Source organism: Xiphophorus hellerii, chromosome 9, assembly GCF_003331165.1.
Source record: "Xiphophorus hellerii strain 12219 chromosome 9, Xiphophorus_hellerii-4.1, whole genome shotgun sequence".
NCBI classification, from domain to species: domain Eukaryota; kingdom Metazoa; phylum Chordata; class Actinopteri; order Cyprinodontiformes; family Poeciliidae; genus Xiphophorus; species Xiphophorus hellerii.
Genome location: NC_045680.1, coordinates 30,164,499 through 30,190,205, shown reverse-complemented (window position 1 = coordinate 30,190,205; position 25,707 = coordinate 30,164,499). Strand labels below are relative to the sequence as shown.

At 42.3% G+C, this 25,707-nt stretch overlaps 2 protein-coding genes across 8 annotated transcripts in view; both read left to right on the top strand.

The window, feature by feature from the left end:
- Positions 1–297: 297 nt before the first annotated feature.
- LOC116725335 (serine dehydratase-like) lies at positions 298–14,468 on the top strand. 2 transcript variants are annotated; one of them, XM_032571303.1, is made up of 9 exons: positions 298–419; positions 11,549–11,711; positions 11,782–11,818; positions 11,879–12,018; positions 12,167–12,255; positions 12,322–12,555; positions 12,831–12,961; positions 13,036–13,122; positions 13,937–14,468. In XM_032571303.1, the coding sequence occupies exons 2-9, from the start codon at positions 11,565–11,567 to the stop codon at positions 14,038–14,040; spliced, it is 969 nt and encodes a 322-aa protein (XP_032427194.1). In that variant the 5' UTR covers positions 298–419; positions 11,549–11,564; the 3' UTR covers positions 14,041–14,468. The 2 variants fall into 2 exon arrangements, with proteins under 2 accessions (XP_032427194.1, XP_032427195.1); XM_032571304.1 differs by lacking the exon at positions 298–419 and adding an exon at positions 759–898.
- A 32-nt stretch (positions 14,469–14,500) lies between these two features.
- Positions 14,501–25,707, top strand: part of LOC116725334 (synaptotagmin-14-like) — a 38,388-nt gene continuing 27,181 nt past the window's right edge. For 5 of the 6 annotated variants that reach the window (XM_032571301.1, XM_032571300.1, XM_032571299.1 and 2 more), the window contains exons 1-4: positions 14,501–14,835; positions 16,585–16,632; positions 19,173–19,325; positions 23,164–23,379. In XM_032571301.1, the coding sequence (XP_032427192.1) occupies positions 14,823–14,835; positions 16,585–16,632; positions 19,173–19,325; positions 23,164–23,379 (430 nt within the window). In that variant the 5' untranslated portion in view covers positions 14,501–14,822. The remainder of the gene's footprint in view (positions 14,836–16,584; positions 16,633–19,172; positions 19,326–23,163; positions 23,380–25,707) is intronic. The other variant, XM_032571298.1, reaches the window with a different exon arrangement.

Below are 25,707 nucleotides of genomic sequence, written 5' to 3'. Positions count from 1 at the left end.
AGCCAACTCACGACGGTTAGAAAACGGTTCAGACGATTACTGGACAAATTTCTCTTTATTGCTTTAAATATGAAACGTAAACCAAATTAACATTTCTGTTCATCTGGTTCTGACCAAAAACTAAAGAAAAGGATTACACTTCCTATGAAATATTTTGCATTTTGAAGCAAAACTTCCATCCAGATGTTAATTTTTTTCCAGACAACCATGAGCAGAGTGACACACACACACACACACACACACGCACACCCACACACACATTTTTCTCTGTATGAAACACTCCTTAATTCGAGATGTGTATGTGTGTGTGTGCGTGCGTGCGTGCGAGAGGAAGAACATGTAAATCAACTGCGGACTTTAGACGGTCATAAAAGCTCAGCCATCCGCTCTGGGCTCACCTGTCAGCTGCGCCTCAGCAGGTAAGTTTGGATCATTTAAAACTCACTCATTACTACAGAAATCATTTCTGTAGAAATCTTTGCTCCGGTTCTGAAAGCTGAAATATTCGCTTTTATTCATTTGAAGCCTTTAAATCCCGAGAAGGTTCCAGTAGCACATGAAACCTTCAAAATAAAACCACTGCGAATCTGTAAGATTTTAATCTAAACTTATGTCTAGATTTTTACTTTTTTATTATTCGTGGTAATCGTGTTTATCAGAAGTTGACAGACATCGGATAAATATACTTTCAAGTAAAATAATATTTGTATAAAGACATTTTCTTTAATTTGGAAGTCCAACGGAAGTGCTATATTAATTCGGCTACATGTTACGTATTTAGCAAGCTGCTGTTTCCATATTCAACTTTTTTAGTCATGTTTCCTTCTGTTAACAGCTTTATTTTCTAAATCATCCTATTACATATTGAACGCCCGTTTATTGCTACTCTTTACCAAACGTAAGTTCACATTTATTGTATCACTGTTTCATAACAGGAAGCTATTTGCTAGCTGTGTATAAATCGTGCATATAAAGGAATATTTTATGGTGTTGATGAAAAGTTTTAGTGCTCTAACTTACTGTTTACTTGGTCAGTTTTAGATAGAGTTGTTTTTGTCCAAGTCTTAGATGGATGCCCCTTCCAAGATGGCGAACTCGTTAACGTGTTCGCCATCTTGGAAGGGGAGATATCACGAGAAGGTGTACTTGGATATCACTGCGGCCCACATACGATAGTCACTTGCGCGACAGCTCAACACGTTACGGCCAAGTTCACCTCCCTGCAGGAGAAGCACCTCGCTGCAGCAAACAGGAAGGGCGGGACGGACCGCTGTCAGTCACATTCCTTATTTGGTAATGGGGCCATTGCACTCCAGAAGTGAGGGGGGCGCTATTTCCTATATTATCCGCGGTCTCCCGTTTTTTTTTCTTTTGAAATCTGTGATATGTTTCCATCTTTAGGAAGGATTTTCACTCTCAGCATGAATTTGAACTTCTCTCTTTTATTTACTTCAGCGCAGCTCACAGTTTTTAACAGATTGCGTAGTTTTCTGTGAACTTCTAAATCTGCTCCTTAGTCACATCTTTTCGGGCCTGATACTGCCTCTAGTGGTGTGGGGTGGTAACACAACTAATATAATTACATTACTAAATCAGAATACCACAAAGTCTTTATTATTTACTATTAATTTTGCCATTACTGGCAACGTAAAAGATGAATTGTCTTCTAAAACACCATATTTTTCCATTTTCTTCAGGATGTATAGCTAATTAGGTGACAAACAACACTTTTATACATTATAAATAATATCTATATTTCTCCATCAATTAAGGGAGGAAAAAAATAAATAAGACATGAAAAACAACATGATCAACTATAATAAAAATACCATTTACAATATATACATAAGAAATTTAATTGAGCAAAAGTCAATAACAAACAAATGAATTAGGTTCACAGAAGAATAACCAGGATTGTTAAACAGATACAAGCAATAATTCACATTTTTATTTTTACTGTGCCATCTTATTCTTTTTGTTGGTAGAGTCTTTTGTACAGTATAAGAAAAAATATGGTTCAACTATTTAGTCTTCCAAGGTGGAAATTTTTCTTTGACTCTAAAACGATAAAATAAAACTCTTTCATAGAATCACATTATCAACAATTTGGGCATCAAGTAAAGTACTTAGCATGCTACAGGTAAATGTTATCATTTAGTTTGGCTAGGAATAATTATTGCATTGTCAATAAATGACTTCTAATAGATGTTTTAAAGTTACCAGAGGAAAACAATAAGGCCTTCATGAGCTCAAACTATTACCTACTATTTTATTTGCCATTGAAAGTTTTCTTAAAAGTTTCTCTGTTAGTCTGCATCTCATGTGACCAAACCAGCTGAAAAGATGAAAAGTTAAAACACTCAACAGTTAAAACTTGAGATGAGTTAAAAGTCAAGTTAAAATGTTAAGTTTTAACATTTTAACTCAACAACCTCTAACTAGAGATCATTGAGTCTTAAAAGATAGAGGAACATTTCTTAAAGAGATAGCCAGTATTTTCAGCAAAACTGAGCTGACTGTCCAGGAATGACAAGGAATTTAAAATTAGCCAGTTTCAACATGTTGGCCATCGAGTGAAACTGGAATCACTTTCAGGTTTTGTTTATGTCATTTAATTAGCTCTACTTCCTTAAGGAAATGAAAATGTATGTTCTTTAGTGAGGGAATTTATCTTTTACGGTTCCAGTAATGCCAGAATTAATAGTAAACAATAAAGACTTTGTGGTATTCTGATTTAGTAATGTAATTATATTAGTTGTGTTACCACCCTCACACTACTAGAGGCAGTATCAGGCCCGAAAAGATGTGACTAAGGAGAAGATTTAGAAGTTCATAGAGAGCTGCGAAATTTATTAAGAACTGTGAGCTGCACTGAAGTAAATTTGAGAGAAGTTCAAATTCATGCTGAGAATGAAAATCCTTCCTAAAGATAAAAACATATCACAGATTTCAAAAGAAAATAAAAACGAGAGACCGCGGATAATAGAGGTAATAGCGCCCCCTTCACTTCTGGAGTGCAATGGCCCCATTACCAAATAAGGTAAGAGACTGACAGCGGTCCGTCCCGCCCTTCCTGTTTGCTGAAGCCAGGTCCTTCTCTTTTTTTTCTTTTCTTTTTTTTAGAATAGAATAGAATAGAATTCAACTTTATTGTCATTGCACTGTCACAAGTACAAGCAACGAGATGTAGTTTGCATCTATCCAGAAGTGCTCTACAAGATATAATATTTATTTACAGATGTACAAGACTATGTATGTATGGACTATAAGGGGTTATAGCAAGAGATATAGATATTGTGTATAAATATAAATATGGGAGCTATATGCACAGATTATACAGATTATACAGAATATATAAGAATGTTAGGGAATGGATTATAGATAAATAATGGCAGATAAAATGTACAGGTTGTATGTGTGTGTGAAGAAAACAGTCCGTGATGTGTGTGTGTGTGAGGATAGTCCATGTGTTATTGTTGTATGAGAGGATAGGGGAGTACAGTCCTTATAGTTTATGTTTTATGTCAGGAGGCGTTCAAAAGCGTGACAGCTGTGGGAAAGAAGCTGTTCCGGTGCCTGGTGGTTCTGGTCCGTAGGCTTCTGTAGCGCCTCCCAGAGGGCAGGAGTGAAAAGAGTGTGTGTGCTGGGTGAGTGGAGTCCTTTGTGATTTTCCCGGCCCTTTTCAAACACCGCTTCCTGTAGATGTCCTTGATGGCAGGGAGCGGTGCCCCGGCGATATACTGGGCAGTTTTCACCACCCTCTGCAGCGCCTGCCGGTCGGAGACAGAGCAGTTCCCGTACCAAGCTGTAATACAGTTGGTGAGGATGCTCTCAATGGTGCAGTGGTAGAAGTTCCTGAGGATCTCTGAGGACAGGTGGTTCTTCCTCAGGGTCCTCATGAAGAAGAGGCGCTGATGCGCCTTCTTAATGAATTTGGAGCAGCTGGTCGTCCAAGTCAGGTCCTTGGAGATGTGGACTCCCAGGAACTTAAAGGTGTCCACACGCTCCACCACTGTCCCCTTAATGTGGATGGGTGGATGTGGGTCAGCGTTCCTCCTGAAGTCCACGATAAGCTCCTTGGTCTTCTCGGTGTTCAGCTGCAGGTGGTTTTTGTCGCACCACTCAGCCAGACGGTCTACCTCCTCCCTGTAAGCGGCCTCGTCATTATCTCTGATGAGGCCGATCACCGTGGTGTCGTCTGCGAACTTGATGATGGCGTTAGAGCCATGGACAGGTCTGCAGTCGTAGGTGAAGAGGGAGTAGAGGAAGGGACTCATCACACAGCCTTGTGGCACTCCGGTGTTTATGATGATGGTGGATGAGAAGTGGTTGTCCAGCCGGACATGTTGAGGTCGACTGGTCAGGAAGTTGAGCAACCAGTTACACATGAGTGGACTGATGCCGAGGTCTGTGAGTTTGGTAATGAGTTGTGATGGGATGACAGTGTTGAATGCTGAACTAAAATCTAAGAACAACAGTCTGGCGTAAGTGTTCTTACTGTCCAGGTGAGAAAGGACAGAGTGCAGTGCTATAGAGACTGCATCCTCTGTGCTCCTGTTCTGCCTGTATTCAAATTGGTGGGGGTCCAGTGTGGGGGGGAGACAGGATCTGAGGTGTGCTAGGACCCGCCGCTCCAAGCACTTGGTAATGATGGGGGTAAGGGCTACCGGGCGGTAGTCACTGAGTCTGGTTGGGCTGGGATTCTTGGGGATTGGGACGATGGAGGTAGACTTGAAGCAGGTCGGTACCACAGCGCGGGCCAGGGACAGGTTGAAGATGTCCGTCAGCACTGCTGCCAGCTCCCCAGAGCACGTTCTGAGGACACGTCCAGGTATGCCATCAGGACCCGCAGCCTTGTGGGATTTAATCCTGCTCAGAGCTGCTCCTACGTCAGTGGGGAGGAAAGTCAGTGGCTGTTGGCCTGGGGTGGTAGCTGCTTTGGTTGCAGTTGTGGTATTCCCTCTCTCAAAACGAGCATAGAAGTTGTTAAGTTCATTGAGGAAGGAGACATCAGTAGAAGCGGGGGTGGTATTAGGGTTCTTGTAGTCTGTGAGAATCTGAAGGCCTTCCCACATACGTCGGGGGTTGGAGTTAGAAAAATGATCCTCCACCTTACTTTTGTAGTGGTGTTTGGCCTTCTTGATTCCCTTCTTCAGCTCAGCCCTGGCTGCACTGTAAGTCTGTGCATCCCCTGACCTGAAGGCGATGTTGCGGGCCTTCAGCAGGAGACGAACGTCTCCGTTCATCCAGGGTTTCTGGTTGGTTTACATGTAGGCCTGTCGCGATAAACGATAAATCAATTAATCATACGATAAATTAAAACTACCGACGTCATTTTAATTATCGGCATTATCGTCTCTTCCGGCCTTTTTCTCTTTCTGTTAATGACACTGAATGAAAAAAGGCTCAACTCCGGTGCTCTCCACTGACCCTCCCTTCCCCATTTCCTTAGTGTAAAGCCCAGCGCAGACTGCACGATCCGTTTTCAAAACCTGAGAGACCCACACATTAGCCTACAGAAATCCTAGGTATAACGGTTCCATCGGGTTCGTTCCTGCCGTGTGGTGTCCAACAATGGGCACAAAATAATGGCTACAAGTTCAGTTAACTAATTTTAAAACCAGGCATTAATCAATGCTTTACTACAATCTACCTGCAATGCATGTGGCTAGTGTCAGCGTAAAGTCCTGACTGAATGAAAATCATTAGAACCTATTTATGTCACGTTAACGAAGAACAGCTGAAAAGTTACCGGGTTTATCAACTGCGGTAGCAATTTCGCTCCAACTCCTCCTCTTGTCATTTCTATATTCTTTGCATGTTGAATAAACATTAATGTTGTTTCCACATATCATCTCCAATGTCCGCTGGACTTCGGGTTGCGCCGTGTCAGCTGTTTGGGATTCCCCTCCGTAATTTCCCCTCAGAAAGCAGGAGGAGAATCCGCGCTTTCTGATTGGCTGCCTGTCACATTCAACAGGCTGCGTTAAGATCCCAGTCGGGGAAAAACCCTGATTTAGATCGGACGACGATCTACCGTAACACACCACACAATCTTAGAAAGACCAACGATCTAAGATTGTTGTAAAGGGAAAAATAGGAGCAAAAAATCGTGTAGTGTGAATTATTGCATCAGGTAGTCCATGTGCCCATCTTCTCTATTTAAATCTAATTATTACTGAAGGGTAACATAATATACAGACTTCATAATCTGCCCTCTTTTGGTTGAATGCAGTATTTATTTCCACTTTTACTTTATGTTGTTTAGTTGTTTTTTTCCAAGTGCGTTTTTTGTTAATGGAGACTGAGAATCCATTTTATTTTTGTTTTGGGTTGTCTTGTTTATTTTGTTTATCAGCTCCAGTGTTTAGTGTACTTTTGAAAATAAAGTGTATCTAACTTTGGCAGGAAATCACATGGATTATTACGTCATTTCCATTAAATCAGTATAAAAAGGTCTTCAAACAATATTATCGTTTATCGCAATAATTTTTGAGACAATTAATCGCTCAGCAAAATTTGTTATGACAGGCCTAGGTACATGGTAATGCGTTTGCAGGTGGTGACACGTTCTATGGTGGTGGAAATATGGTTCAGTACAGATGAGGCGTACTGATCCAAGTCTGTATGGCGGAAAATAGTCCAATCTGTATTCCTGAACCGGTCCTGGAGCACAGCGTCTGAGCCCTCTGGCCACACCTTTACTGTCCTCACGGTAGGTTTCACATGTTGGATGAGTGGTAAGTACCGAGGTGTGAGGAACAGGGAGAGATGGTCTGATTGGCCGATGTTGGGGAGGGGTGTCACATTGTAGGCTCCAGCCAGATTGGAGTAGACATGGTCCAGGGTCTTGTCTCCTCTGGTGTGGCAGGAGACATGTTGGTGGAATCTGGGAAGAACTGTCTTCAAGTTGGAGTGATTGAAATCACCTGCAACAATAAAAGCAGCCTCGGGGTATTTGGTTCGGTGTTTGCTAATAGCCGCATAGAGTTCTTTCATGGCTAGCTTGGCATTAGCATCCGGGGGGGTGTACACGGCAGTGAGGATGATCGAGGTGAATCCCCTTGGGAGGTAATAAGGTCTGCATTTGACCATTAAAAACTCCACATTCTGTGAGCAGTGACTCTCGGTAGTAGCAGAGTCTGTGCACCAAGCTTTGTTAATAGAAATGCACAAACCTCCGCCTCTGGTCTTGCCGGAGTCATCTGCTGTCCTGTCGGCTCGGTGTGTGTGGCGTCCACTTAGCTGGATAGCATTGTCCGGGCAGCTGTTGTTTAGCCATGTTTCGGTGAAAAACATGACATTTGAGTCCATAATCCGTCTGTCACTCGTGATGGATAGTCGTAACTCGTCCATTTTATTAGCCAGAGAACGGACATTGGTGAGGAAAATGCTGGGTAAAGGGAGCCGATGTGGTGTTAGCTTTAGCCTAGCTCGCACCCCTCCACGCTTACCCCGCCTTTGTTTACGTTCTCGTCGCGGCCTGAGTACCCTTCCACCCGGCCGGGAGAAGTGAGCAGTCTCCGGTGTTCTGGAGATCTCTGGGATGAGTCGGAGATCGGCGATCATAGAGTCAAAATTGTAGCTCCAAAGGTCCAGAAGTTCGTGTCTGCTGTAGTGCAGCAACGCTGTGCAATTCTGAAAAAAAAGTCCAGTCATGAAAAGATAAAAAACCACTAAAGAGCAGATTCTGGAGAGATGCTGAGCCTCGCGTTCTTCACGCGCCGCCATCTTGGTCAATTTTTATTTATTAAACAAACAGTATACAAAGACTCGTTGAGGCACAAAGAACATTACAACATGGGTAGAAAAAAGAAACTAAACAAGGAGCTAAGACTAAAGACAAGCACATAAACAGTAAGGCAAATGAATAACAATAGAGCAACTAAAGAAAAGTAGACATACTGGCAGTTACTTGTTTTTGCAGAAACATATTTCAAATGTTTCAATGAGGTGTAATACAGTTTAAATTGGTTAAGAAAAAAATCAAAACAAGGAGTAGAACCTCTGCATTTACAGCAGGATTTATGATATTTAACAAGCAAGAAGACAATATTTACGATGTCAGATATTTGACTATCAAAGCCATCAACATAGTATAATATGTGGGTGATGGTTTTCTCTGGGATGGCTTCAATTTTAAGGGACAACCAATTTTTAATGTCTCTCCATAGTTTAAAAGAAAAAGGACAGAAAAAAAGAGCTGATTAATGATTCTTCTGGACATTCACTAAAGATACAACATGTTGAATCAAATTTAAATCTTTTGTGCAAAAATTCAGCCACTGGGTAAAAATTGTGAGATTTTGAAGCGAGTCTCTTTAACCTTTGGTGAAATCGGCCATTTTACATACTTGGAGAACAAATTCTCAATTCTAGACAAATTGGTTATCAACAAGATATTATTATTGTAATCATTAAATAATTTAGATTTGAAGGCCGTCACAAGCAGAACATTATTGCACGTTCTATCAGTCTCACTATATTCTCCAATTTTCAATTTGGGTAAAGATGAAGTAACATTTGAATATCTGAAGGTGTTTTGGATGAGATGGATCAGAGCTACAGGAATAGATTTACATACTTTTAGATATTCATTACAAGAACAGTTCAGATTAAATTTATTGGTAAAATCTCTATAATTTAACAAAACACCATTAAGTACTATCCATACTATCCAATAAGTCAGTTACAAATAAAATACCTTTTTCATACCAGTCAGTTTTAAACATAGATTTTCTATTTATTAATATTGATCTGTTATTCCACACTATGGATCCATGTGGGGCAAAATTGTGGGTAAATATCATTTTCCTAAAATGTTTGTGAAAATTAGACAGTGCAATATTAATCTTGGTTAATTCAAAATCACATTTAAGCAAGAAATCCAAGCCACCGAGCTTATTAAATATAGATTTAGGGATATGAAACCACATTGAGTTGGAATGAGACAAATAGTTTTTCAGCCAATTTATTCTAAATGAACCAATCAGAGCCTTGAGGTCCTTCTCGTTACGGCGCCCCCATTTACGTGCTGTTTTCAAAATAAAAGCGCACATCCGGTTCATGTTTGATCTAATGCAAGTAGATTTCCAGCGGCTTCAAATTTAGACTTTGTATTTATACAGTTGCAAAAGGAAATGATGTATGTGAAAAAATTGGGGACATTAAGGAATCCTCTGTTTCCAGCAACTTCTCTCACTTCTGGGTGACAGAGAGGTATGGAGCTAAAACTGTCTCATAATTCACAAATGCACAGCACGAGATTCACACTTATATATCTTGATTTACAAGCTGTTTCCGGCCTGTGAGTTTCGCTGCATTCCCCTCAGCGTCTCAATCAACAAATGTCTTTTTTTTAAATAAATGGTCTATCTGATTGGATGATCAGCAACCAATGGGATAGCTTCCTAGTTTCACCCAATCATATGAACGAAGCCCCACGTTAGTGTGACCTATGTTTCAGCCAATCACATTAACCCATTCCAACAGCGCCGTAGCGATGACGAAGCACCGACAGTTTGACCTCAGCCTGGGACAGAGGAGCCGTAAGTGAAATATCTATCCAATGTATTTAGCTATTTATCCCCAAGTTATAATTATTAATCTTAATCAATTTAATTGTGCAACTATCATCACAAGCTAGCGATCTAAGTGAGTAAGCTGTGCTACCGAGCTATGCTAGCGCTTCTGCATGCTAATAGCGTCAGGCTAGCGTCTTTTTATATATAGTTGAATTTTTTCAAGATAATAGCCTTTGTATATTATGAATTCTTATAAACCCCTAGTCCTTAATTGATTAATTATCATAGCAATGTAATAATTCACTTAAGTCTTGCTTTTCAGAAACACAAAGTGACGTTTTTATTTTATTTATCCTACAAGGCTGAAGATGTTTTGCCAAAATATGCTACGCCTCGCGCTCTTTCTGTAAATATTCTCCCCTGGAAATATAATATAAAAAGTTTTGATTGGTAGTTCAGTGATGGGTGCATTTGTGAATTAAGAGACAGTTTTAGCTCCGTAGAGGGAGCTAGAACACAACCAGCAAATGTCATCCACATCTGATGTTTAATTTCAAAATAGAAGCCTATTAAAATTAGAAGTGTAGACTTACCAACCTGGAGGGAGGGTTGCAAAAATAAAAAGGTGCTCTTTTAATGGGCTTTTGACATTTGTTGTGTTCTAGAGGTGTCCCTCTGTCACAGAGAAATGAGAGAAGTCACTTTTTCAACAATGTGTATGTCTACTTTTGAAAAATAAAAATCAAATCGTGTTCCTTTGGTCGGCTCTTATTTTGAAATACACATCAGCTCCAGGCCATTTACTGGGTGTCTTCTAGAAGTGTCTTAATGTCAACCTGAAGCGAGAGAAGTCGCTGGTAACGCATCGTTTAACGTCACCATTTTTATTGAGGTTTCATATATATGGTTTACATTTTCTTTTCACAGAATATATTTGAATTTATTTTCAGATACATAATTTCCTTTTGCAACTGCATAAATGAAAAGTCTAAATGTGAAGCTGGTGTTAATTTACTTGCAGTAGATCAAACTGGATGTGAGCTTTTACTCTGAAAGGAACTGGTAAATGACGGTACCGTGATCGAGTCCCGTCTGGCTTTACCGCAGTGAGATATCGGAGATTTCTGCTTTTTGGTCAAAATTGTTTTATTCAGAAATGTAGTTTATGTAAAATGTTAGCCATGATGATGGTCTAACATGAAACAGTGACCATCTATGAAATGAGAATTATGCTACGCACAGAAACACATTGTATGTTTTTCAGTCCAGATATTCCTTTATTTAACCAGGTAAACCCCGTTGAGATCTAGATCTCATTTTCAAGAGGGACCTGGGCAAAAAATTTGCAATACATAGCAACCTGGTTACAAGATGAAAAACAATTAATACATATGCACAAGTATAAAACAATAAAAACAATTTAAAAACAATGACACCTTTTCGTAGAATCTTGTTGCCTATCTTTAAGAACTGCTCAAAATAAGTCCAGTCAAATCATTTCCGACATCTTAAGTTCAGACTGCAGCTGATTCCAGGCTGTGGGGCAAAACACTGAATGCCTGTTTCACTGTTTCAGTTCAAAGCGTGGAACATGCAGAAGAATAAAGTTATTGGAGCGAAGAGAACGAGAACCGACAGTTCTATGTAGGAGAGTGGATAAATATGCTGGGGTTAGACTGAGTAAAGATTTATACATCAGGATCATTAAATGATTGTTTCTCCGTTCACTTAAAGGAGCCAATCAGCTTTTGTGTACAAATCACAATGATGTGTCAGACGTCTACTACCGGTTATAAATCTTAAAGCGCAATGATACACAGTGTATGAATAATGCAGGGAGTGTGGGAATGTGCTCTGCCTCGTACGAGGCCCTGTTGACCGGTGAACCTTTCTAGTTCTGTGGCCTCTTGGTGACCCCTAGAGGGGTCAGGGTCACACCCTGGGGTCTGGAGGAGCCTGTAGGCCCTAACTGGGTTATGAAGGTGAAATCTTCATTCAGAATCTAAACATTATTTCCGTCTCAGACTCATCTTGCGCACCATGCCGGAGCATTTCCATGTGAACACGCCGCTGCTGGAGAGCGTCAGCATGTCCAAGATGGCGGGCACCGCCGTCTACCTGAAGATGGAGAACTGCCAGCCGTCCGGCTCCTTTAAGATCCGCGGCGTAGGACACCTCTGTCAGCAGGTGGGGGCGCCGTCACTCTGTCTGGACCTGCTCTGCCTGTCTGCTGCTGATGCTCCGTGTGTTGTTGCAGCTCGCCAGCCGCTCCAGGGGAGTCGTGTGTTCTTCAGGTAACCTCTGACCCCGCCTCGTCATGCTAACGGGCGTCATGGTAACGGCCGTCTCTACAGGTGGGAACGCCGGGATGGCCGCGGCCTACGTGGCGCGGAAGATGGGGCTGTCGGCGACCGTGGTGGTGCCGTCCTCCACCCCCCCGCTGGTGGTCCGCAGGCTGCAGGAGCAGGGCGCCGCCGTCAAGGTCGCCGGGAAGGTCAGAGCCGTCCTGCGCCACATCCTCTGGGTTCTGACCGAGGACTAGATTCCTTCCGGTTCGTCTCTGCCAGAAGTGCGTCAGGTGGCGCCGTCCAGCTGTTCCCCTGACCTCTGACCCCAGGATGCTTGTTGTCTCTGACCGTCAGGTTTGGGACGACGCCAACGCCGAAGCTCTGAGGCTGGCGGAGACAGAGCAGCTGACCTTTGTTCCTCCGTTTGATCACCCTCTGCTGTGGTAGGTACCCCCTGGACCCTGACCTCTGACCCCTGCTCAGACCCAGCATGTCCCCCGTTTCTCCAGGGAGGGCCACGCCTCGGTGGTGGCGGAGGCGGCGGCCGCCCTGGGCCCCGGGGCCCGGCCCGGCGCCGTGCTGCTGTCGGTGGGAGGCGGGGGCCTGCTGTGCGGCGTCGTCCACGGCCTGAAGGACGCCGGCTGGGCGGACGTGCCCATCATCGCCATGGAAACGGTGGGGGCCGACTGCTTCAACGCCGCCATCAAGGCGGGGGAGCTGGTGACTCTGGATGACATCACCAGGTTGGTCCAGCTCTGATCCCATTGGCTGCTTCCGATTGGCCGATCGCGCAGGCCTGGTCGTCGTTGTCGACTCGGTTGCCATGACAATGTACAGAGAAGCTTAAAAGTTTATCTGAAATCTCTGCAAAGATTTTTGTTTTTTCCTGGTCCAACAGAACCAGCCGTCTGAATTATTATTTAAGAAAAAACAGAATCGTTACTTTAAGAAACACGACTCCTTCACACTCATGTCTCTGTGTCCCCTGGTGTCCCCTCCTGTCTGCCTCCGTCCCCAGCGAGGCCAAGTGTCTGGGTGCGAAGACGGTCTGCCGCAGAGCCTTTGAGCTGAGCCTGAGCGGCGAGGCGACCATCATCTCTGAGCTGGTGACGGACCAGGAGGCGCTGAGGGCCGTCCAGATGTTCCTGGGTCAGTGGCTTCCTGCCACACACATCCGGCTCCGGCTCCGGTTCTGAAGGACGTGTGTTGGTTCTGTGTTCCAGATGAGGAGCGGGTTCTGGTGGAGATGGCGTGTGGAGCAGCGCTGGCCGCCGTCTACAGCGGCCTGATCCCCAGACTGCAGGCCCAAGGCATTATTATTACTATTATTATTATTATTTGTTTTTTTTAATATCCTTTTTAGCTTCTGTTTTTGTTCTTTTTTTAAATTTTTTTTTAAAGGTTTTGTTGGCTCTAGTGGCCTTTATTTGAAAGTAGTGTGACAGGAAACAGGGTAATCAGAGAGGGGGAAGACATGCCGCAAATGTCGCCAGGCCGGGCATCGAACCTACGACCACCGCTACAAGGACTAAGGCCTCAACGTGGGTCATGCTTTGTGCCTGCGCCACCACAGCACCCCTAGCTTCTGTTTTTGTTCTTTTTTATATTTTATTTCTTTATTTTATAGTTTCTAATATATTTATTTTAAATTTTTGTTCCTGTATTTATTTTTTTCTACGTGTTTTCTTTATTTTGTGTATATTTTATTCCTCAAAAATGTTCTTTGTTTATTTTATCATTTATCTTAATGAATTAAATTTTTTATCTCATATATATCTTGTTTTTAAATTGTTCATGTGTTTTTAGTTTTTATTAGATGTGTTTATTTTTTTAATTTATGTTTACATTTTAATTTAGACTTTTAATTTTTTTGTTCATGTTTTTTATTTTTACGTCTTTATTTGTTTCATTTTTGTTGTTGTGTTAAGATTGAATTATTACTCATTTATCAAAGAAAACACATACAGTATATTTGCACATATTATTAATCTATAGAAGGTCTTTTATTATTCCTGTTTGACTCACAAACGTTTGGCTGTAAAGAAGCTGAGGACCGAACCGGAGCAGAACCTTCATCATGTCTTCAGAACCTCACCTGTGACATTAATCTGGTTTGTTTTCCAGGCCGTCTGCCGACTCCCTTGCGCCCCCTGCTGGTGATCGTGTGCGGCGGCAGCAGCATCAACATGGAGCAGCTGATCAGCCTCCAGCAGAAGCTGCAGAGCTAAAGCAGTGCATTCTGGGAAATGTGCCACCAGTCTCATTGCTGATCATAAAGTTTAATTATTGCTGATTTTCATGAGTGAAGAATCTCAGCCTGCAGTTGACCTTCTCATCACATGGTGGTGCTGTAGAGTCTGGTAGGAAACGAACTGTCTGCAGACGGAGGAGCTAATGCGGCCGGTTTCTATGACAACAGGAAGGAGACGCTCTGATGAGGCCGTCAGCGGCTATAAATAGGAAGTCAGCAGGAGAAGCTGTGGCTGAAATGTTCTGGTTCTGGAACATCAGAACCAGAATGTTGACTCCATGTTGTCCCGCGGGACCAGCCCGGAGGAGGAGCAGGGAACGGGTCAAGTTAGGCTAACGGAAATCAGCTTCATCCTACCTGTGTTTATCAATGAATTTATTAAAAGACAATAAACAGTTCAGCGCTTTTGGCTCATAAAGGTTTATTTTCTACACTCACATCATCAGTTAGAAAGCTAAAGATTTAGTTTAATACCTAGAAATATAGCTTGAAACTAAAAAGTTAGCTTTGAGCTACATATAGCTATTCATTAGGCACACTAAATATTTAGCTTGCTAACTAAATATGTAGGTTGAAACTGTGATACAAATGAAAGAGTAACAGTGAATATATTTTTCTGGTATAAAAGGCTAATGTTGCTAATGGATCCCATAGAAATGTGTCACATAGAGCTGCAGCTAAGCAGCCTTTAGCTTCGAAACATTATTCTAAAATCAGTTCTCCTTAGCGCCCCCTGTGGTTGGAGCCAGCCAGAACATCATGGCGATTGATGGTAAGTAGGCCAATAACGGCTCTGCTCTCCGCGGTAATTAACTCCGTCTGGGTTACCAGTTATGGTTCTGGTCCGGGCGGGCTGTGTCTCCCATCAGGACGGCAGCACCTGTTCGGTTCGGACAGCTGTCCTGTTAGAGGAAAGCAGTGATTCTCCATGTTTGTACCGGTGGCTCTGATCGGAAACCCCCATCCTGTTTGAACGCGGTTTTCTTGCTTATTACCCGCTAAAGCGGCGGTTCTGCGGCTCGGTTCGGAGCCCCGAACCTCCGGCTGGTGTTGCCGGAGTCGGAGAGAGGAGCAGCTGGCTGCAGGAAGCGGAGCAAGAAGCTCCGAAACTTGGAGATGGCCGTTTCCCGCGCCGCTTTTCCCTCCGCGCTGACTGGCAGGCTACGACCTACACGGTTCTGGTTCTGATCAGCCCGGTTCTGGTGCTGACCTGCCCGATTCTGGAGGAATGTGGGTCATATTCAGAGTTTCATGTGGAGGAGGAACTCGGTTCCGGTCCAATAGAACCTCCAGAGAATTTTTATGATGCTGCTGAAATAATCCAACACGTAATCTGGTTTCATGTATTTAGTGTAGAGGAAACTGGGACCAGTGGAGGAAACTAGACCTAAACTGGGAATCAGAAAGGATTTCTGATTTTAAGGGGAAGTGACGTTATAGCCAGTTTTCACAGAGAAGCTCCTTAACATTTGGGATAATTTATGATTTTAGGGTCTTCAGATGCTGCTTTCAGAAACCAGAACAAAGTTATTTTACTGAGGAAATCTGAAAAGTGTGGCATGCATTTTTATTCAGTCTCCGTTGTTCTGATGCCACCAAATAAAATCCCCCAGTCAGAACCAGTGGAGTTAAATTCAGACTGAAAAGGTTCAACAAAACACTGCAAGGTGGAAAAAACTGTCTCCTCTTCCTCCTCTTCCTCTTCCTCCGTCCAGAGAAACGGTGAAAAGCTTCAACAGGAAACCAGACTGTTTTCATGGATTCCATGGTTACTTGATAGAGGCGCTATCTGAACTTTACCTGAAAGTTTACAAAAAGGCCGAGTAAATTAAGGCTTTAGCATTTACCTGGAACAATGATTTAGAGGAAGCTAAGTGCGCTAAACGACGAATTAGCTCCACTATGAGCTGAGGATCCGACAGATGGAATAATCTGCATTCAGCATAGCAGCATTGAGGACAGACTGGGAGACAGACTGAGGGACATGAGGACGGTCAGCCTGAAACCAGAGGTCACAGCTTCGGTGCGAAGGTCAGCAGGCTTTGAAAGAACGAGGCTGTGAAGCAGGAAGTGACATCACTGTTCAGTGAGAGACAGCAGGTTGAGCGCTTTGACTTCAATCTGTAGACAATAATCAGCCAATTGATCACATGACCACCTCATCTACTTCCTGTTCAGCCACATTTAACCCTTTACTACCGCTGCTGGTTTTCACGCCGAGTCTCTGATGGGTTGCTGTAAAACGTGGGACGGATCCAGCCTGGCCGTCGGGTCGGCCCGCTGAGTCGCTCTGCTTGTTTGCTTTAGATGCAGCAGCTTCAGTGTCTGAGGGAATATATCTGGTCTAGTCAAAGTAAAAGTGATTGCTAGTCTGAGGCTGCAGAGAGCAGGAGAGCCTGAGGAGGAAGAGGATGCTGAGCTTCCTCCTACACAAAACTGCTGCTTTTGTGTTTACTGGTTCTGGTTCTGGTTCTGGTCCTGGTTCTGGTTCTGGTCTCATCCTCCCTCCTTGTCTCTCCAGGTGGAGATCGTCACTGTGGAGTTCATGAACTGATCTGCATCAGAAAAGGTAGAGGAGTCTCCTGCAGCCCATCACATGTCCCCCGTCCCCCATGTCCCCTGTCCACATGTCCTCTGCCTGCGGTAATGTCTCGTCGTGTCGTCTCGTTCAACCGTCTGAAGGATCTGGATGGACACTCAAACTTCACGTCTAATTCAGTCAAACTAAGAAGTGAAGCAGCTTCAGTCAGAGGCGCGTTCAGCAGCTGCGACGCTGTGATCAGCTGGAGAACGGGTTCAGAGTTTAGCTGTGTCCCAATTCAAGGTCTGCATCCTTGGAAGGACCCGGTCTACGTAGACCGGGTCCTTCGCAGACCCTGAATAAACTGAGACCGGAAGAGAGAAGCAGTGAACAGGTGTAGCCTCCTCCTACTGTACCGCCCCCCCCCTCAGCGTAACTCATGTTGCCTAGCAACCGTGACAGCGTGAAGCAGAGAGCGGCGAAGAAAAACAGCAACGGAGCTGAAGTTTGTCTTTCAGTCATGTGTTACTGATTCCTGTATTATTCTTCACCTTTATAGTAAAGTCTGTTCATAGGAAAAAATGAATCTGTTAGTTTGATTCTAAATGTTCAAACATGTATAGCACATTTCTACCAGGAATAAATATAAGCAAATTATTCATTTTCAAATATAATAGTCTCTGAATCTCGGATAAACCATTAGAGTTAAATAAAACTAGCATGTTTGAAGGCTTAACTTTAATCAATCAAACCGATTGGATCAGGAATAAATTCAATAGTAAACCAAACATTTTACAGCTAAATGTTAAATGTCTGAATAATATCTGTGTTTAATTTCCAGTCACTGGGGAAACTAGCCGCAGTTTTTCTAACCATGTTCTGCTCCGGTAAACCCAACCTGGGATTGTTTTGCAATGGGCAATTTTAAGTGGCAATGCAGTTCTTAATTAATTTAGAATTATTTTTATATTTATGAATGAAATTGTGTACAGCATTGGCTTTATTTACTTGAAGAGTATTTTGTAGTTCAGTACAAAATTGTGTATATGTGCAAAATATTTGTATAAATAATGTGTTAGTCTGATCCTGGTCCTGAGCCTTAATTACTCTTGTTGCTGTTTTTTGAAGTTTGATTAGTGACTGTTGTGTTTTGTCATTAATTTCCCAAATTTCTCTGGAGTCACTAAAATAAGGTCAAACTGAAGAACAGCACAGGATGTTTGGGTCAGGCTGGTTCTGTGAACAGAAATGTGTTTGGTACTGAAACTATGACAGACTCACTCCATGAACTGTGAACTGAAATATTAAAACCCGACTCATCATGTCCACTTTTCCATAGATGGACATTCATTCTTGTTTAAAGACAAAAGGCCAACAGCTGCATAACGTTCAGATAAAAATAAGAAATTTCTACGTATGATTTTCAAATAAAGTTCAGATTAATGACTCATTTCCACTAGTCATTAACCTGAACTTGTACCTTCTACCAGATGTTGGCAGCTATGATGTAATCTCGAGATTCTGTTTCAAACTGAGTTTATATACCTAGAAAAAACTAAAAGTTTCTCTGATTTTACTCTTTATAAGTATATGAACATTGTTCTTTTATTCTATAAATTACTGACAACATGTTTCTTAATTTTGTTTGTGAATGTATGTAAATAAGCAGTTAGATTTAGAAAACCCCACCAACGAATATCTTCTCCTGGGTCTTAGCCCAGCTGGGGGCTCAGCCCCCCTAAAGGTCAGATCCTAGAATCGCCCCTGCCAGCTCCTTAAAATCTGACATTTAAATGTTAATTTAAAATCTTTTAATTTATGTTGAAACAAATTAAATCAAATTTAGCAGCATTGATAATCTCAATAAATAAATGTTACATTTATATATCTGTGTTAAAATATCAGCCTTTATGGCCCCTGAAGCCCTGGGGGCCCGATGGAGCCGCTGACTTCATTTGGATTAAACAGAAGTGCAAATAATTCATATTCATCTTAATTGTATTTTTTGATTTGTTGTTTTTCAGACTAGTTGTGGGTTTAAATATCGTTTCACTGCCATGTTTTCCTGTAACATGTAATTACCCAGTAATGTTTTTACTTTTCCTGTCAACTTGACATGTTTTAATATAAAAACCCGGCGGACGCTTCGGCGCCGCCCAGCGGACGCCTCGGCGCCGCCCAGCGGACGCTTCGGCGCCGCCCAGCGGACTGAGCAGGTTTACTGGGGGAAACTCTGGAAGCTCAATGTTCCTCTTCAGTCTGATTCTGGTCCGGTCCGCTTTAGTTCAGAGTCGAATAGGCAAATCTGCGGATTCGTTTGAACTGAATGTTTGTTCGGACCGGACTGATCGGGAAGGAGCCGGACTGGTTCTGTTGGACTCAGTGATTATAATTTGAACAGATTAAATCTGATTTTCTGAGTAGATTAATTAGACCGTCCGGTTTTGGCTCTGATCCGACTTGAACCTGAATGATGCTGAACCCGTTGCCATGGTAACCATTAGGCAGCGTCCGTCTCTGCTGATGGTCAGGCGTATGTAAAGCTGTCGCCCGTACGTTCCTGAGGTTCTGTTTGTGTCCCGGTCCAGTTTCTCCGGAGGTTCTGGGCTTCCTGACGGCCATCGCTCTCTTCATCATCCTCATGACCTTCCTCTTCTGGTTCCTCAACAACAAGCTGGTTCTGCAGAACCCGGCCAGCCTGCAATGCCTCGACGATTTCAGGAAGAACCCGCAGCCGCAAGGTGAGTCCTGAAGCAGGTCTTCCTTCCACTCAATGTTCCACTGACTGAACCAGTTCTTTACTGAACCAGTTCTTTACTGAACCAGTTCATAGTGAATCAGTTCTTTACTGAATTAGTTCTTTACTGAACCAGTTCTTTACTGAATCAGTTCTTTACTGAACCAGTTCTTTACTGAATTAGTTCTTTACTGAACCATTTCTTTACTGAACCAGTTCATAGTGAATCAGTTCTTTACTGAATCAGTTCTTTACTGAACCAGTTCTTTACTGAATTAGTTCTTTACTCAACCAGTTATTTACTGAATTAGTTCTTTACTAAATCAGTTCTTTACTGAACCAGTTATTTACTGAACCAGCTCTTTACTGAACCAGTTCTTTACTGAATTAGTTCTTTACTGAACCAGTTCTTTACTGAACCAGTTCATAGTGAATCAGTTCTTTACTGAATCAGTTCTTTACTGAACCAGTTCTTTACTGAATTAGTTCTTTACTCAACCAGTTCTTTACTGAATTAGTTCTTTACTCAACCAGTTCTTTACTGAATTAGTTCTTTACTAAATCAGTTCTTTACTGAACCAGTTATTTACTGAACCAGCTCTTTACTGAACCAGTTCTTTACTGAACCAGTTCTGTACTGAATCAGTTCTTTACTGAACCAGTTCTGTACTGAATCAGTTCTTTACTGAATCAGTTCTTTACTGAACCAGTTCTTTTCTGAATCAGTTCTTTACTGAATCATTTCTTTACTGAACCAGTTCTCTACTGAACCAGTTCTTTACTGATCCAGTTCTTTACTGTACCAGTTCTTTACTGAACCAGTTCTTTTCTGAATCAGTTCTTTACTGAACCAGTTCTTTACTGAATCAGTTCTTTACTGAACCAGTTCTTTACTGAACCAGTTCTTTACTGAATCAGTTCTTTACTGAATCATTTCTTTACTGAACCAGTTCTCTACTGAACCAGTTCTTTACTGATCCAGTTCTTTACTGAACCAGTTCTTTACTGAACCAGTTCTTTTCTGAATCAGTTCTTTACTGAACCAGTTCTTTACTGAACCAGTTCTTTACTGAATCATTTCTTTACTGAACCAGTTCTCTACTGAACCAGTTCTTTACTGATCCAGTTCTTTACTGAACCAGTTCTCTACTGAACCAGTTCTTTACTGATCCAGTTCTTTACTGAACCAGTTATTTACTGAACCAGTTCTTTACTGAACCAGTTCTTTACTGAACCAGTTCTGTACTGAATCAGTTCTTTACTGAACCAGTTCTGTACTGAATCAGTTCTTTACTGAATCAGTTCTTTACTGAACCAGTTCTTTACTGAACCAGTTCTTTTCTGAATCAGTTCTTTACTGAACCAGTTCTTTTCTGAAGCAGTTCTTTACTGAATCAGTTCTTTACTGAACCAGTTCTTTACTGAATCAGTTCTTTACTGAATCATTTCTTTACTGAACCAGTTCTCTACTGAACCAGTTCTTTACTGATCCAGTTCTTTACTGAACCAGTTCTTTACTGAACCAGTTCTTTTCTGAATCAGTTCTTTACTGAACCAGTTCTTTACTGAACCAGTTCTTTACTGAATCATTTCTTTACTGAACCAGTTCTCTACTGAACCAGTTCTTTACTGATCCAGTTCTTTACTGAACCAGTTCTCTACTGAACCAGTTCTTTACTGATCCAGTTCTTTACTGAACCAGTTCTTTACTGAACCAGTTCTTTTCTGAATCAGTTCTTTACTGAACCAGTTCTTTACTGAACCAGTTCTTTACTGAATCATTTCTTTACTGAACCAGTTCTCTACTGAACCAGTTCTTTACTGAACCAGTTATTTACTGAACCAGTTCTTTACTGAACCAGTTCTTTACTGAACCAGTTCTGTACTGAATCAGTTCTTTACTGAACCAGTTCTGTACTGAATCAGTTCTTTACTGAATCAGTTCTTTACTGAACCAGTTCTTTTCTGAATCAGTTCTTTACTGAATCATTTCTTTACTGAACCAGTTCTCTACTGAACCAGTTCTTTACTGATCCAGTTCTTTACTGAACCAGTTCTTTACTGAACCAGTTCTTTTCTGAATCAGTTCTTTACTGAACCAGTTCTTTACTGAATCAGTTCTTTACTGAATCAGTTCTTTACTGAATCAGTTCTTTACTGAACCGGTTCTTTACTGAACCGGTTCTTTACTGAACCAGTTCTTTACTGAATCAGTTCTTTACTGAACCAGTTCTTTACTGATCCAGTTCTTTACTGAATCAGTTCTTTACTGAATCAGTTCTTTACTGAACCGGTTCTTTACTGAACCAGTTCTTTACTGAATCAGTTCTTTACTGAATCAGTTCTTTACTGAACCGGTTCTTTACTGAACCAGTTCTTTACTGAACCAGTTCTTTACTGAATCAGTTCTTTACTGAATCAGTTCTTTACTGAACCGGTTCTTTACTGATCCAGTTCTTTACTGAACCAGTTCTTTACTGAATCAGTTCTTTACTGAATCATTTCTTTACTGAACCAGTTCTCTACTGAACCAGTTCTTTACTGATCCAGTTCTTTACTGAACCAGTTCTTTACTGATCCAGTTCTTTACTGAACCAGTTATTTACTGAACCAGTTCTTTACTGAACCAGTTCTTTACTGAACCAGTTCTGTACTGAATCAGTTCTTTACTGAACCAGTTCTGTACTGAATCAGTTCTTTACTGAATCAGTTCTTTACTGAACCAGTTCTTTTCTGAATCAGTTCTTTACTGAATCATTTCTTTACTGAACCAGTTCTCTACTGAACCAGTTCTTTACTGATCCAGTTCTTTACTGAACCAGTTCTTTACTGAACCAGTTCTTTTCTGAATCAGTTCTTTACTGAACCAGTTCTTTACTGAATCAGTTCTTTACTGAATCAGTTCTTTACTGAATCAGTTCTTTACTGAACCGGTTCTTTACTGAACCAGTTCTTTACTGAACCAGTTCTTTACTGAATCAGTTCTTTACTGAACCAGTTCTTTACTGAACCAGTTCTTTACTGAACCAGTTCTTTACTGAATCAGTTCTTTACTGAATCAGTTCTTTACTGAACCGGTTCTTTACTGATCCAGTTCTTTACTGAACCAGTTCTTTACTGAACCGGTTCGTTGTTCAGATGAATCGGTTCGCTGTCTGGTGTTTTGGATTTCTGGAATCATTTTTAACTTCTGATTTCCTCTGATCCAAACCGGCTCATATGTTTACATACAGTGAGCTGAGTCCTTACAGAAGTTTGTCTGTCTGGTTAGTTCTGGTGACCGGTATCTGCCAGGAGGTTCTGGTAGCAGAACTCACTGGTTGGAACAGAACCAGAACCAGAGCCAGCAGGGAGGCTCTTCTGCCCCCTGCTGGTCGGAAGCTGCAACTGCAGCACTTCCTGAAAATGTCAACCTAGTCATGAATCTCTTTCATTTCTCAGTGAGACTACCGGCATCACAGTGGATGAATCAGACCTGCTGGTAACCATGGCGACAGCTTCATGTTTCATGTCCAGCTTGATGGATGTTTCTGTTTCGTGCGTCAGGCTTTACTGACTGCTGCTCTTCCCAGCCAGCCATTGTTCGTGTTTCCATAAATATTCTTCTGTTGTGTAACGCCGTGTTGCATAATGTCGCCCATTATGAGCCCATCGCTATGGCAACGGCTTTATTCCCAGTTATTCCCACAAAAACTCCCAGATCCTCACAAGTAGCAGGTACTGCTACTGGGATACTGCCAGATCCTGCTAAACAGTCCGTTAAACAGTCTGGTTCTGGTTCTGGTCCGGTTCTGGTTCTGGGTTCCGGTTCCACAGTCCTGAAGCCTCCTGTCTGTCCCCAGCAGAAACGGCGTCCTGCGGCGGCGGCGACTCTTCGGACAGCGACGGCGAGCTGCTGGGTCGGTACCAGGAGGCGGTGGGCCGCTCCCAGGGCCTCAGAGGAGCAGCGGGGGCCGCAGGCGGCGCCAGGCCCCGGGGGGGCTTCAGGTGGGAGAGCCGGCAGAACTACAGAGCCCTGACTGGAGACGGCTACAGCAGCGAGGCCTCGGCAGATGATGGTACCATGTTACCATGGCAACACACTGGATGGATGGATGATGGATGGATGGATGATGGCCTGCTAGAGAAAAAGAAGCTAAACACTTAGCTAGCCCCCGATTGAGGCTCGCTAGGCCTGCTGCAGGGGATCAGTGACTGGATCTGTTTAAACAAACAGGCATCAGAACCGGGTCCAACTCAGGAGGAGCAAGGGAAGCACTGTGTTGAACAAAACATATTTATTACACGTTCTGACAATAATACAAACGGAACAAAATAGTCAATGTTTTCTTTTAGTAGTCCTAAGTCAAGTCAGTCAAGTTCAAGAGTTTTTCTCCATTTTGAATTGTTTGAGTTCAGTTTTCAGATCTGAGTGTCATATTGCAGTCCCACCGATCCACTGCAGCAGGAGCAGGTTCTTCTCTGGCATCGTAGTGGACACGATGTGAATCCGCTCTTTTGGATCCTGCCTCGCCGTTCGTCATGCGTTGTCTCTCAACACATAAAACAAGCTGCATGCAGCAGAAACATCTTTCACTGTAGTGTCATAAACGATTCTAAGTCACTTCAATGAAATTTGATCTCCTCCATGTGGATAAAATTATTTCCAGCTGTGATAAATAACTTTAGTCTTTTATCACAACGTAATATTCACTGAATGGACATCAGTAGCGTTTTTCAGCACTTTTCAATTCCATACAGTGGAATAAATAACTTACTGTCACTAAATACTTCATCAGTATCAGTATTTCAAAAAGAAAAGGCGCAATATTAGCACAACAGCCTTTGTGATAAACATTAGCCGTAATAAGCATCATGTAGAAAACATGCATTCAAGTAGCTCCTGTTTTTTTCTCCTTTTAACATTGAAACTATAAAATTAAATTACAATCTAACTTTTAATGTGTAAGAGCAAAATATTAGTTTGTGGCTAATCGACAGAATTCACCAGAGATTCAAGAAAGAAATTTCATCTCAAAAACAAATTTCTTCTGCCCAAAAATCAAACATAGATGAAAACTAATTCTTGAAGATAAAGTGACCACAAAACGTTTTTTTCTTCTTCTTCATATTCAACTTTGTCTCGGCTCGATTATCGCAGCCTGTGGGATTTTTACTGACTGGCAGCGAAACGCAGCCTGTTGAATGTGACAGGTAGCCAATCAGAAACACGGTGATGTAAGAACGGAGGGGATCCCAGACAGTTGACATGGCAACTGAGAGTCCGGTTTAGTGCACAGTGCTAGCTTCAGCATAGCAGAGAACAAAGGGGGCAGTGATTGACAGCACTAAGACCCGCCTCCTGGCCCTGATTGGTTGTTTCTAGTTGACACTGGGAGAAGGCAGAGGAGCAGATTAATTGTCTCAAATATGTAAAAAATAAAAAGTTTTTTATAAAAGTTACATACTGCAGCTTTAAGGATATTGAAGGAGAAACTGTTTAAATTAATTTGCCATTTTGAGTTTGTCACATGGAGTTCTGATAAAACGTGTAAATTAAAATCAGTCAGCAGATAAAACATATAATTAAGTAGATTAAATAGCACTTTGAAAAGTTAATCTGTGTTTTCCCAGCTACTCTGTTTGGTTCTGAGTGGAGCCTCTACAGTTTGTTTGGACCTGGCGATGTGTGAGGGCAGGTTTAGTCAGACCATCAGTGGGAGTTTATTCCTGGAAGCTCAGATCCAAATTCAGCTCTAGAAAAAGTGTCACTGGTCCAATGAGCAGGTTCCTGCGCCGCTCTGACATCTGGTGCCCAGTCCGTGCCAGGATGCCCCCGCTGCACTGCGGACGGCGGTTCTGGTGCCGCAGCCGAGCCTCCATCTCAGCACACACCCACACCTTCACACACACACCAGCAGACGCCACACACTCCTACCTGAAGCTGCGCCTTCCTCTTGAATCCGAAACTCAACGCTAACTGTGATACTCTGTCACGTTTTACACACATGCGAATGAGCTCTTGCAGCATATGTTGCCTCCAACTCCTCAGAGTCGGAGTAATTAATCAGACCCGAGACGCGGGCCGCGTTCAGCAAACACACCGATTCTCACGGAGCGGTTAGCAGAACAAGCCTGGAGTTATTTCCATCTAAAAATCGGCTCTGCTGGCCCAAAACGACGATCAGACCAAAAAACACTGAAAACTGACTGAATATGAACTCCTGCGGTTTGAGTTAATTATCCTAAATCCCATTGCTAATGCTGAGGAATTAAGACGACACTCTTTAACCAGGATTACTTTAATTGGCACAATTAGTGTCATTTCATTACGTCCTGCAGTAAAAAGGCTATTCCAAGCCAACGCTGCTTATTTCCTTTATGTCACAGGTGTCAAAGTCCAGTCC